Source organism: Cibotium barometz, chromosome 48 (assembly GCF_041138505.1).
Source record: "Cibotium barometz isolate CiBa-2024 chromosome 48, ASM4113850v1, whole genome shotgun sequence".
NCBI classification, from domain to species: domain Eukaryota; kingdom Viridiplantae; phylum Streptophyta; class Polypodiopsida; order Cyatheales; family Cibotiaceae; genus Cibotium; species Cibotium barometz.
Window position 1 is genome coordinate 673,095 of NC_141093.1, and position 14,488 is coordinate 687,582.

General features: G+C 46.6%; 1 protein-coding gene across 3 annotated transcripts in view; it reads right to left on the reverse strand.

The window, feature by feature from the left end:
* Positions 1–259: 259 nt before the first annotated feature.
* The window catches only part of LOC147610685 (uncharacterized), a 79,511-nt gene continuing 65,282 nt past the window's right edge, over positions 260–14,488 (reverse strand). For 2 of the 3 annotated variants that reach the window (XM_086785111.1, XM_086785112.1), the window contains 8 exons: positions 13,079–13,167; positions 12,905–12,970; positions 12,135–12,791; positions 11,259–11,333; positions 11,092–11,162; positions 10,759–10,816; positions 1,714–1,996; positions 260–1,537 (listed from right to left, as the gene is read on the reverse strand). In XM_086785111.1, the coding sequence (XP_086641237.1) occupies positions 828–1,537; positions 1,714–1,996; positions 10,759–10,816; positions 11,092–11,162; positions 11,259–11,333; positions 12,135–12,791; positions 12,905–12,970; positions 13,079–13,167 (2,009 nt within the window). In that variant the 3' untranslated portion in view covers positions 260–827. The remainder of the gene's footprint in view (positions 1,538–1,713; positions 1,997–10,758; positions 10,817–11,091; positions 11,163–11,258; positions 11,334–12,134; positions 12,792–12,904; positions 12,971–13,078; positions 13,168–14,488) is intronic. The other variant, XM_086785113.1, reaches the window with a different exon arrangement.

The following is a 14,488-nucleotide window of genomic DNA, read 5'->3' on the forward strand; positions in this document are numbered from 1 at the left end:
ATATATATATACATATACATACATGTATATATATGTATACATATACATACATGTATATATGTATATATATGTATACATATACATACATATGCATGAGGCTAATGAGTATGGCTGAGAGGTCTCCCTCAGCTATGTCACGTGGAAAGGTAGCTCGATGGTGGTGGAGGGACACATGACAAGCGTGCCGCCGTTTTCTAAGGGGGGGGGGGGGGGGGGTGTTATATCCTATGTTTGATGAGCCTGAGTAAAACATGCAATAGGTACTCAACAGACCAGGAAAAACTTCAATAATAAAAAGGTATATACATGAGAAGCAAGCCATTAATAATGGCTAGAAATGAATAAGTGGCTAGTCCAGCCACCTGAATCATTTCTGAAAACCCTTCAATCAGGTGCATTGCAGATTTCCCAACCATTGAAGGCCCAACACAATTGGGCAACCTTCTACAAACAGCACTGGCCAGATGGACTCGGGAACTTGGTATAAAGGAAGTTGTTTTTGTAGCCTGTGGTCTCCAACTGTATACAACACTTATTAAAAGAATGCTCCTAACTTTTACAATACAATATTTGGAGTCCACGGCAAAAGCTGGATTTTCCCAGGGTCCTTGCAACCCTTACTATGCTATGTACGTGATCTTTTCAAGCACTTTCACATCATCATCGCAAGGTCTGCCAGATCATCCATTGGCACATCAAGGCCCGTGAAATTTCCTCCTGCATCTGGTAAACCTGGATCCTCAAAGTCCAGCCATGACCACAGAGTGTCCTTACAACCCTTACCATGCTTTGTACGTGATCCCTGTACGTGATCCTTTCAAGCACTTTCACATTATCATCGCAAGGTCTGCCAGATCATCCATTGGCACATCAAGGCCCATGAAATCTCCTCCTGCATCTGGTAAACCTGGATCCTCAAAGTCCAGCCATGACCCCAGATCTTGGCCTTGTCCTTCCAGATCACCATTCACCACAAAATCATCCATGCTGGGAATTGGAAGGTGAGTGACATCAACTGCTTCAAGCTCCTGCCTTTCTTCCACATTACAGAGCTTCCTTGACACCTGTTGATCCTTGGCCGCCTTCATGAACCTATCTCCAGGCTTCTCTAATGGGCCTGGTGAACTCTCCATCAGCTCTTGTGGTTTCCCCAACAACCCATTTACAGCTTTCAGTAATGGTACTGTCCTTTGCCTTGGTTTCGTTTTGGTCTTCCTCTCACCTTTGATTGTGACAAGGCCTTGCCGCCCTCCTTTATTTGTATCACCACCTCTTGCAACAGTATCTTGGCCCTGGCCTTTTCCAGCCCACTCATTCCTCTTCCCCTTTGTTCCCTTGAAAGTGGTGTTGCCACCATTACCACTGCCAACCACATCTTCGAGTAACGCTTCCCTTTCTTTGGGCCTGCTAGACCACATATCGTCCCTGTCTATTAGGCACTCTGAAGAGGTTCCCTTTACTTGACCACTCTCAGAAAATTGCTTGTCACCGTTCTCCACACCGGGTGTATGGCACAGGTGTCTAGGTCCTTCCAAAGCTGCATGTTTCAAAATTAACAGATGGTTAAACAAGACAAGATAGTAAAGTCATTCATAGCAATATCTTTTACAGCAAACCTATTCTCTGTGTTGTACTAAGCATATGCCTGTGCTTGTATATCACACAGTCCAAAACAGTAGGCTAGATCAAATTTTACAATCTCAAACAATAAACCTTCTGAGTTCAGCTCTACAGGACACATGGAAGACAGTCGAACTGACGAGACGCCAATCCGCATTGGATCACCCCTGCTTGGTAAGGATTTTTCTTCCCTACCTTTGGAATCACAGAAAAGAATATCCCTTAGGCTGGCATCTTTAAAGCAGCTTTCTCCAGTCTCAACATAATGTTGCCATCTTGCTAGTGTTCTTTTTGCAAATGTCAAAGCTGCTGCTCTGGCTGCCTTGGATGCTGAGCTTTTGCTCCCAGAAGCTCCTACAACACCTCCCCGAACACCCTGTAGAATAGGTACAGCATGATTAACACAGTGCTTAATGATTCTCTCTCTCTCTCTCTCTCTCTCTCTCTCTCCGCTGTTCGCCCCTGCTCGCTGCCCCCCGGCTCCCCCTCTCTCCCGCCTCTCTCCCTCTGTTCGCTTCCGCCCCCTCTCTCTCTCTCTCTCTCTCTCCGCTGTTCGCCCCTGCTCGCCGCCCCCCCTCTCTCTCTCTCTCTCTCCCTCCCTCTGTTCGCTTCCGCCGCCCCCTCTCTCTCTCTCTCTCTCTCTCTCTCCGCTGTTCGCCCCTGCTCGCCGCCCCCCCTCTCTCTCTCTCTCTCCCTCCCTCTGTTCGCTTCCGCCGCCCCCCCTCTCTCTCTCTCTCTCTCTCTCTCTCTCTCTCTCTCTCTCCGCTGTTCGCCCCTGCTCGCCGCCCCCCCTCTCTCCCTCTGTCCTTGTGCGTCCCTTTTCCGCGTCCGTTTTCCCACCCACCCTTCCTCAGGCCCCCAAGGCAGCAACATAACTCTCTCTCTGCTGAATCTCCTCTTTTCTCTACATGGCTTGAACCCACCCCCCCCCACCCCCCCGCGCTGCTGCTGTTTCGCGCTGCGCGCAGGTGTCATGGATTAATTTCCAGTCCATTGGCTGTGGGAAGTACTACAAAAAGTCATGGCCAAGACCGGAGTTAAAGACTCGTGAAGGTGGAGGACAAGCTCACCACAATTATCAAAGAAAACAAGAATATGGTCGACTCTTCCGTTACCGCAATCATAAACCGCCTCTCCAAACTCGAGAAGGGATTTGACAAAATCCAAGAGCTCGAAGAGAGAACATCCAGGCAAGGAGTTGGAAGCCACTTAACAAGGCAAGCTTGAGGATGGAAAATTTCAGCCCTCCTTTATTTAAGAGCTGAATACCATCAAGGAACAAATGCGGATCATTCGAGAGGAGGAGGAGCAACATAAAGAGAAGACATCTTCATGAGTGGAGGTGATCACAGAGACACAAAAGAAGATGGACGAGGCGGAGAAATGGATCCAAGTCGCCAAGAAAGGGAAAGGTAAAGAATCGCCACCCATCCCCACTCCCACCATCATCAACATGACCCTTGAAGAGGAGCAAAGAAGGAAGTGTCACCAATTGGCCGACCATTTGGTCCATCTCCAGATTTGTGTCTCGTTCACTTGAGGCCAGGCCGGTGTCTCATGTGAAGGGGCCAGTATTTTTGCGTAACATGGACGGGAGCCAGACTGGTGCCACCCGTGTGTTAGCACGATGGTGTCGTACGGACGGGAGCCAGACTGGTGCCACCCGTGTATGACCTAGACTGTGTTCTATCCATGGGATTGTCACGCCATGGAAGAGCCAGTATGTGTGCCGTGTCTTGCTTATGGGATTGTCACTCCAAAGGGAGGCTCGTGCCTGGATCTGTGTCTTACCCATAGGACTGTCACTCCATAAGAAGACCGGGATTTATGTTTTCTGTCGTGCCATCATTGTGCCCGACAGATGTTTACTACTTGTTCCATGAACGGGAGATATGTCCATGATACTGTTTGCACATGCATTCATGTTTTGCATGTTTGGAACTGTTTTCGCATGACTTGTATTTTTGTGTTTGCCTGTTTGACGTGCCACTTACTGAGCAGGGACGCCTGCCAGTGAGTCGTGAAGTTTGCTCTGTCTTCTGAGACGAGTTTTGTTGCGTGTGAACAGGTGGTAAGTGTATTGCACTTGTTTATTTTATAGCATTCTTTTCAACCTTTGTTTTTATAAGGTTGCACGTTCACACTCATTAATGAGTGGACACCCTCCCCAAATCTTACTTGGTGTCCTTGGTAGGGTGGGCACCCATTTTTGGGCACCCACGTTTGAGTCATGAAGGGTAAAGGGAACCCCTTATGTGTGGGGGTGGGTGCATGGCCACCTACCCACCTCCCACCTTGGAACTGGCCGCTTCCATGCAAGCTAGGGGGGACCAGCCAGCTGTTGGACGTATGCCCTCTCCAACACCTACATATGGGCGACCACCTCACCAGCTTGGATACGACTGTGCAGGCGATCATCTCTTCTCCGCTTGCCCTCAGGTTGCTGCACTTCCCTCCACAGGCGGCTGTGCCAGATAGCAGGCGGCTGCGCTCCCCTCTACAGGCGGCTGCGCCCTCCTCCACATGCAGCTGCACAGGCGGCTGCGCTCCCCTCTACAGGCGGCTGCGCTCCCCTCTACAGGCGGCTGCGCCCTCCTCCTCAAGCGGCTGCGCCCCCAAACTTCCACAGGTGGCTGCGCCCAAGCCTCCTCTCCACTTTGCAGGCGGCTGCGCACTCTTCCCTCTTGCCAGTAAGTTGCTGCGCCCTGGTGTCCATCTCTAGCAGCTGCACTTAGATGCCTCGGGTATTTGTCTTCCACTAGCGGGCTACAGGTAAGTGGATTGAGATTTAAGTAAAGGACTTTGATGTAAATCTGATAAAGGTTACTCCCTGCTGCTAACACCCGTTCAGTGCCGGGTAGTCCAAGCTTCTAGAGAACCACGGTCCATGGGTGCCGAGATCGGGAGAGCCAAGCATTAGTACGGGAGCGCCTGCTTGTGCGTGGTCCTGGAACACCAGTGGGGCGCTCTCCGCAGATTCCAGTGAAGGCACAGGATCGTAGAGACTAGACTACTCAAGTGGACTGCTCTCCTTCGAACATCTACTTCGAGTCTCTTGTTTGGTAACTGTATTCATCTCAGTTGTACATGGACATCATCTGGTTCATAGAACCCATGGAGCATTGTATCTTTTAAATACTCCCAATAATATATCATATATTGAGGGGGGAGGTCGGCCCGTTCCGGCCCCAGTGCTCTCAGTTGTACATGGACATCATCTGGTTCATAGAACCCATGGAGCATTGTATCTTTTAAATACTCCCAATAATATATCATATATTGAGGGGGGGGGGTCGGCCCGTTCCGGCCCCAGTGCTGGTGTCCATTGATCAACGTTTCATTTCATTGCAATTTTTTTCAATTGTTTTTAAGTTGTCCATTCAAATTGTGATATTTAAGTCGTGCTATTACACGTGTGGGTGTCCAACGGAGACTATTCCCACTTGACGGGATCGGTTTCATTGGTATTAGAGCACGGTTATTTCCCTCTTCTTAGTGGGGAAACGAACCTGTGTATTGGACACCCCGCTTCTAGCACACTTAACACAATGGACCGCCAAGGCAACCCTTTGGAAGTGCCTAATTCGAGGGGCCCATCTAGTGCCTTGCGTGGTTCTAATGCTTTACAAGGAAGGCACAAGCCCCTTCAGAGGGTAAATGATAGTGATTCAAGGGGACAACTGTCTCGAGGAAAGACAATCATGCAAGAAGAAGAGCCTGATGCAATTAGAGCTGAATTGGAGCATATGAGAAAGCTTTTGCAGGCACAAGAGCAAGAGCTGAAATTTTTGCATGAAGATCCCCATGTGCAAAGTGCCATTGAAGCAAGGAAAGCCGATGCAATGGTAGACGTGACTTTTGAGTCCATGGCACGGGAAGTGGGCAAGAAGCCAAGGGAGTTGGCACTTTCCTACCTCCTCCGCAAAGGTGACATCAAAGAGGGGGAAGATGGAGAGCTGAAATTCAGAAATCCACCTCGCTTGAAGCATGGAGATCCCGCATCTCAAAGGTTGAGGTCATTTATGCAAAGGGAAGAGGTGACAGTCACCTCTCGTCATGCATCTTCTCCACAAGGCACAAAGGCTGACAAGTATATGTATGCTAGTGCTCATGGAGGGCATGATGGTCACATGCATTCAAGACATGTATCCCATGGAGGGGGTGACAGGTCTGCCACTAGAAGAGCCTTGCCTACTGAGTTGTCTCATGGAGAGACATTGCCTTATGCAGGAAGGTCACATGCATCTGATTCTCAGGTTCGTGGAGCACATGCCACCGTGCTTCATGAAACTTCCATGATGACCCATGGAGCCCATGCAGATAGGGCTACCCAATTGGAAAAGGGGAAAAGAAAAAGAGAGGACCATGAGCCTCATGCCACAAAGCTCAAGGAATTTAAAGCAGGTGACAAGTGCTTCGTGTTAGCATTTGTGGCACAGTTTGACAATGCTTTTAGCGAGGAGGACTTCACTGAGAAGTCTAAAGTACGCCATGCTAGCATGTTCTTGAAGGGGACCGCTGCTCATTGGTGGATCACTGAAAAGATCACCAAAGACCCCATTTGCACCTGGAAAGAGTTTAAGGATAGATTTTATGCTCAGTTCTTGCCACCTAATGCGGAGCAAACTCTCACCCAAAAGTGGGATAGACTTGAGCAAAGAGATAATGAAAGTGTGCAATAGTATGTCAATAAGTTTTGGAAAGTGTTGCTCGAAGTGACTCCTTTTATGCAAATCACTAAGGATAAAAGAAAGAGGAAGTTTCGCTCCGGATTGCAACCAGCTTATCGTTCGGGCATTGAATTGCACCCGAAACATACTTTGCGACAGCTTCTAGCCCCTGCTCTTGCTACGGAAAAATTGGTGCTCAAAATTAAGCAAGATCAAGGCGGTTCAAAGGGCAAAGACAAGGCTGTCCCAAATCTGTAAAAAGGTGGACAACCACCTAAAAAGAACTTCCGGGAGATCCAAAAGGGAGGTAAAGCTGAAAATACCTCATCTAAAGATCATGGGCCAAAGAAGAACAAATTTGGTTTGACCCCCGAGCAAAGGGGGCAATATGCCAAGGAGAGAAAATGGTTATCTTGTGGCAGCAAAGACCACATGTTTCGACAATGCCCTGATCGCAAACCAAAGCACGAGGACAAGCAAACCAAGGCTAATGTGCATGCAGTTCCCGATGTGCAGGGAAACACAAAACATGATGCAAAAGAGCGGATGGTATGCAAAGCATGGGGTCAAATCAAGGATCAGCCCGCCCTATTCATGTTTGATGATTGTGCAACCGATAACTTCATCTCTATTTAGATGGCAGCTGCCTTGGGTATTGAGGTTGAGAACATGGGACCTCAGATTGAAGCAGAAGCTGCCTTTGTTGGTAAAGAGGTGCAGGTTACCCCACTGATAGGGAAGTTGCGCATACATATCCAGGGTTACCTTGATAATGAGCATTTCTTAGTTGCACCACTTAATGGATGTGATGTATTGCTGGGCAAGCCATGGCATCATAGGCTTGAGCCCCGCAAAGAGTACAAGACAAACATGATTTCTTTTATGCATCGAGGCCGCATGCATTTCATTGATGCTGGCAAGGAAGGGGATTCCATCCCACTTGTATCTCACATCCAAATTAATAAAGCAATGAAAAAGAGTCTTTCTGCATACTTGGTTTTTGTTCGCGATAGCATTGTACCAAATCATCAAAATGTGGATGCTATGAGTTACGATAGGCTGAATTTTCTTCATGCATTCAACGATTGTTTTGCTGATGCATTGCCAGGTAAATTACCTCCCCAAAGGCCCGAGGATCATCGCATAGATCTTGTGCCAGGCAGTTCTCCACCTAACAAACCCGCATACCGTGTGAGTGCCGCACTCTTGGTCTACAATCTTAGTATATCTTTCTTTATTCTTGGCTTTGTCTTGGTTTTTGTTATTCAACCAACAAAAATCAAAATGAAGAGCTGATTTTTCTATCACCAAAGTTTGTATCTATTGTGCTCTAGATTGTAATCAAATCAAAGATTTAATTCTACCACGCAAGTCGTTTACGTCACAGAGACCCCATTAAGCCAGGGTCAATTTGGGACAGCAAGTTTTATGTAGCTTGCTGATTTGGGTCAATTTGGGGCACCAAGTTGATGCTGAAAATTGGGGGTTTTCTTCATAGAGACCCCATTAAGCCTCCACTGTGTGCCTAGACTCTAGAGTCTAGTGCCCAAGGGTCAATTAAATTGATTACATGTTTGATTTTTGTCAATTAAAGTTAATGTAGCCTTTTAAAAAATTGGGGATTATTTTGCAGATGAATCCCTTCAACAAAATGCCTCGCACAAGAGATGCTTTGTGGACCCATGTGACCGAATCGGGCTCATACAAGGGTGGAGGTGCTTGCAAGTCAAAGTGCGATTACTGTGGATTGCAGAGTCCGGTGGCAGCATAGAATGGGTGAAGGCCCATTTCACAGATCTAGGAGGGAAGGGAGTTGGCTCTTCTCTAGCTCTCTCGGATACTATGAAGGCATCTGATTCTCAAAGTGTATCTGAGTCACATCATGATGAGAGCGAGGAGATTGAGGACTTGTACGACTAGCTACTAGCTATGCTGAGAGCCTGAGCCATGGTCCATGAGCCATGTGGCTGATCATGATTTATTTTGTATTGTTTAAACTTTATGCGCATAGCGATTTGGACCATGACTTCACAAACACTTCAAACTTATAACCTATTTAGTGTCATGTATGCTTTTTTTTATCCGCCTATGGCATGGATGATTGGAAATTTGGATCGTGAACACTTGAAACAGGGGTATATACTCAGAAACAATACATCATTAAGCTCTGAGATCAGTTCCAAAGGCCTAGCAACAGGCATGATTAACTCCGGCACGTGACCCGCCACTGTGTTAAGGGAAAGGGATAGCAGGCATGGGGACAACAATGGAACAGATGCTCAGTTCTTCAGCAAGACTTGGAAGTGGAGATCAGAAGTGGAAGGTGTTCAGACAAAGAGTCTAAGTAGAAGGTTATAGTTAAAGTAGAAGGTCAAAGTCAGTAGGCCAAGGAGGAAGGATGACATAGTATCCACCCTGTCATCAAGTTTCGTAGGAGTTGTCACGTGCACGCCCGTGCCATGGCTAATCTTCAGCATGAACAACATAACCCCTAATTAGGACAGCAGTTAGGATAGCATTTAGACCTCATCATCATCAGCAAAAGCATCAAGAAGGGCATCAGCACCCAATCGGCAGCCATAAGGAGCAACCATCAAGCAGTCCGCAGCCCATAGGGTACTCAGGCAGCAGGCATGCACAGGTCACACATTGGTTCTCACAGCATGGCCTAGACATGGATCATCTACCACCATTCCAGTATGACAGGGATGCACCACATATCCGTCTCTCTCATAGTGAGAGGAACAGAGTATTGAGACAGGACCTATGGCAGCTCTATACACGAGAGACATGGATATCGCCTACACAGCCTCTTCCACCGAAGATGCTATACTATAGAGATCACTTCATGAGTATCACTGATGATGGATTTATAGAGAGGCCTAGATACATGGAGGGCTTTTTACCACACAGCTCCCGAGTAGCTATTGGTCAGCTTAGAGTCTCATCACATCGATTGGAGATCGAGACTAGCAGAGCAGCACAGATCCCTCGAGAGGAGAGGGTATGCAGATTGTGCAGAGAGGAGGTGGAGAGTGAGGAGCATTATGTATGCAGATGCAGAGCATATACAGCCATCAGAGAGAGATATCCCATTTTATTCAAAGAGCCACATTCCCTACGCCAGATCTTTGAGGCAGCAGACCAGCGCATACTGGGGAGATTCATTCTAGACATACAGCGTCACAGAGAGACATCATTACAGGCTCAGACAGCTCCACAGGGGGGACGACAAACACAGATTACTACATTTTTTCAGAGATCCATCCCACTTCCAACCCCTACACAGTAGGGAATTACTCTCCAGAGAGCAGAGACACTCAGAGCCCACAGGAGACAGAGGACACCTGGCTTTCGGACACCACGCCTATACCAGAGAGAGATGACAGAGATCAGAGCTCAGTTTCACAGAGAGGGTGCGGAGCGACTGGCTCGCTTCAGAGCAGACCCAGGCATGTTCTTCAAGGAGCTGTGGACACCCCCTTCATTGATGTATACCATTCTATACCCCCAGTATGGTACAGGATGGAGCTAGCTAGGTTGCATATCATGATTGTATACTCCATGCATCTAGCTTTGCATTCTCCTAGTAGTAGAGCTCCATCACCTCCCCCACTCATTGTACTTATTGCACACCCAGATTTAGCTTTTTAGTCCAGTACTTTTTCATTTTGTTGGGATGACAGAGGATACCCCACACAGGTACACTGATTTGTCTCATAGGCCGAGTTCGGTCTTTTGGAAGACGTTAATAAAATCTTTCTTTCTTTCTCCTCTATCTTAATCATGTTTATTCAGCATCTTGTTCTTAATCAGGCTTAGGGTTGTGGATCAGTACAGCAAGGCTTCCACAGGTGTGCACGTGACAACGGCAGATCAGGAAGATTTAGAGCTCTCTTGCGAGGAACAATGATCTATATAGGAGATGACTTAAACCCCCTACACGTAGCACATAGGAAAGAGCACATGGCTGAGGTCCAAAAAGCACAAGCTCAAGGTAAATGGGCGGTCTACAAAGACAGAAGGGTAATCATCACTGAAAGGTATCAATGATGGCACTATGGGACGACAAAGGCATGCTGAAAATAGCAGTGTGGAATTGCAACGGACACTGTGGTCTGATCCCGGCAGTTCACATATTGTGGGAGACAACTGGTCTTCTACACTGAGACTCATCAGAGTTTCGAGAAAGGTCTTGCAGTGGTCAATGAATACACATGGGAGTCTGCATATAGATCTGAAACCAGAACTGATGGAGGGGTTCGTGATCAGGGGGAGTAGCAGTGCTGTTTAGATATCATTACATGCATTTGTCAATTTTGGTCTCATGGACTTTATGGTCTTTTGAAGACATTTAATTTAATATTTCTTTCGTTCTTAAAATTAGGCCTTGGACTCTGCAAGCATATTTGGAGGGCTACAAGAAAAATTGATACACAGGAATGGTGCCAAAATAAGAAAGGAATACCACTCGTTTGTTGAATGCAATCTCTATAAGTTTCAACATAGCAAGACGCTCCCGCTGCCTGCACGCCACAACATGAACACGGCATTTGTTATCGTAGTTGATGTAAATTTTTCTTCTCGCAAAGAGCCAATTCAAGCATGAAATAAAAAACGATGAAACCATCTTTGTTCTCCTCCTGTAATAAGTGTTTCTTCATATCTGTACTTAGTCGGCTCCAAAAATAGAAGAAATGAGCCACGACAATCCCCTCCCCTTTCCACCACATGCTGCACATGCACACACATGTGCCTACATTGAGCAGGTAAGTTCCAAAAGAAAAGGGGGACCATTTACCTCTCTTCAGCTGCTCTACAATTAGAAACTACCATTCCCAAGGACAGCAGCCTCTCCCTATTTGTATGTATCTGTCAACCAAATGATAGGGAATTATGGATGATACAACCAGAAAAAAAGAAGTTTTTTCTTAAATAAGAAAAAAGACCAAATGCAGACTAAAAGACCTGGTCCTTGAGCTGCATGTGAGATTTTTTCAGTTCTTCGGCAACCTCGTCATCTTCTACCCCAGCTATTTCTTCCTGCCCACCAACACATACATTCATAAATCTCAATCCAAAATCTGTACCTCCTGTGGGACATTTAATCCAGGTAAAACGTGATCTGGTTCAATGGCTGTCCTGAATATATCCTGCGCATGGTCATGACCATCAAAGGCTACACCCTCTAGGGCACAGGCCATTAGGGGTTCTGCAAGCAAAGGGTGAACAAAGATGTATCAACCACCTTCTAGACCGTCAGAACACTTTCCTGTCCCCCAGAATTGCAAGATCCTGAGATGGACTTTGTGTTTGAATTGTGAATATGCTACAGCACCAAGTAGAACAAGTTGAGAAAGGGGTGATGTAGATCAGGGCCAAGAAACACGTGGAAGAACGCCACATACAGAGAGCTGCCAAGGTTCATGTGACCCTCTACTAAACATGATTTTAGACTTGAACTAGCTTGCATTGTGATAATTATATTGAAGGATGTGCAATCAGTACACATTTATTGGGTTTTCCTTGTAAGGAATCAATGCACACACTGAGTGTGGGATCTAGAATGTTCCAGTTGTGAGGTACTAAAGTTAGTTATGAAGAGAAGCCATGTTGTTTGCGAACACTTCACTGGATGAAAAATCTGACAGGAAAGGGTAGAAGATTTATAGAATCATGCAAGAAGAATATGGCATCATCTGTCCTCCTATTGCCAATAGAAGGACAGATACACCCATATAATGCACATAGGGATGTGGGACACAGATGGCAGAATGGGAGGCAGGAATAAAGAAAGAAAAAAACAAAGAAAGAAAGAAAGAGAGAGTGAGAGAGAGAGCACACCAGATCAGGATATAATCCAACACTTTGAAGCTCCAGTGCTATCCTATCATCCAGCTTTAGTGTCCGATACTGAATATTGCAAGTCCTCAGCCCATTGATGTTAGAGCTTTTCCTTTCACTCTCCTTCCTAGTGTCAGCCTTAGTTGGAGAATTCAGAAGCTCAGAGTCAGAATCCCAGTGCTTATGCCCGTTGGAGGTAAATAGATCATCATTTGAAGGACTTTTCACCCAGCCATTCCATTTACTGCTTGCCCCTCTTCTCCCCTCCACTTCAGACTCCAAATCTTGATCCTTTGTCTCCAATTGTGCTTGTTCACTATCACTCAAATCATGGAAAGATTGATTCCCTGCATCGTTTTGCAGCTCAAGCTGGCTTCCATCTTCCCTGCTATTATCATCCAAATCACCCTCAATGATAAGAGCAGCTAAAAGTCTTTGAGAAAGCGGCATCCCATTGTCTAACCAGCCTCTTTGCAGTCCCAAACCCTGAATTTGTTGATCTTTTAGATTGTTAAAAGCCTTTGAAGCCACCCCTCCATCAACCTCCATGCTTCCATTTGACAAGTAGGTCACCTTGCCAGCTACATTTACCACAGGGGATTCTGAAGGTGTGGCTAACGCACTCTCATTGCCCATATGCATTGGGCTTACTACATCCTGCAATTTTAAAGGAATGGTTTTATCACCAAAAAAGTAGTCCAAACTACAAACCATGCATGCTTCCAAGAGCCACAAAACCAACACTATGGCTTTAAGACTTCACCGCATACCTTCTCAGTATTATTATCACTTAGGGAAGGAGACAAAAAACATTCCACCTCTTCCAGATCTCTTGCCTTCAAAAAGTTCCACAACACTCAAATTTAGAATTTGGAACGAAGCGGGACTTGCAAAGACCTTGCTTGTGAAACTTCAAGAAACTTGAGAACATGAAGTGTGCTCACTTGTTTCCTCAAACCCTCCCGCTCATCAGGTTTCAAATATGAGAAAAAAATCTCTATTTCTTCCCAAAAATTATTGGGACAGGCCGCAGCTGCAGCACCACAAGCATTAAAATTCATCATAAAGAAACAGATCCATTACTGTATCTTTATGGCGTCCATACAAACATTTTATCTTCCACTTGTGCCAAGAAAACACTACAGTTGGTATTTTGGATCCAATTACAGAGGCAGCATTATTCATTAAAATATGACAGCAGGCACTGTACACAACACTGGCGGATGCAGGCACTTTTAATGCAAAAAGTGAAGCACACAATGCAAAGAAACAGAGATGGAGTATACGGCTAAAATTTGGTTACAACAAAAGGCTTACTGCTCCCCATTAAAGAAAACTTTGATGGCCGAATAAGAACTGCCCAATCAGAGGCTGTGGTAAAGAGGATACAAGGATGCATGTAGAATGAAGGTAGATGAATGAATAATTAAGAGAGTGCTGCACCAGGAATCAATACAGCCTGTTGGGGTGCAATAGGTCTAGGTAGGCCATGTCAGCCACCTATGGATTGACCCAAACAGCCATGCCACCAACCTGGATCCATATAAAGCGAATAAAATGCCCAAAGGAATTGATGCAGCTTCCAAGCTCATCCAAAAATGTAAAGAGAGACAATCTTTGGAGCTGGAGACCCATGCACCCCCACTCCCTGATTCAGCCTCACACCTTGCGCCTGTCCCTGCTTGTCATTCCCTCCTCCCCTTGTGGCTCCGTCTGACCCAGCACCTCATCACACTGTACACTCCTCCTGTGCATGCTCTCCTGCACCGCACCCCCCCCCTCCCCGGTGCCTTTCTCTTCTCTGCGTCACACCTTCCCAGCCAGCCAGACCCCACTGGCCTTTGTTCTTGCTGGTCTCCATTTTCGGCCACCTCTTCATTCAGCTTGTTTCCTTTTCAGTGGTTAGACTTCAAGAGACAATAGTGAGCCGCCCCTGTCCTTTTTCCTTTGGAGAACTCCATGGAATCTGGTACGACTACCCCTACCAAGGCCCACCCCTGTCGCCTCTGTCTTTCCAAAGCAAACCTCCAGCTCTTTGCCTCGACAGTTCCTTCCCTTGAGGCCTCATCCTTTATGTGCAAAATTGTGGGTAGCCACCCAATGCACGGACAGCTTCATGACCTGCTTCAAGCCTTCCTCATTGGCAAGCCCGCCAAGACGACTATCACCAGCCCAAACATTTCCCTACTGTTCATATGTGAGGGGGCATTGAAAGACGTCAGGACACCCAGAAGATGAACTATGTGCAAGCTTTGGGAATGTGAGATTTATCCAGTACAAGGAGACAGGTACCCATGGTCTTGTGGGGAGTGCCTTTCACCAAGAAAGTGCCCATGAAGTTCCCATGACTTGGG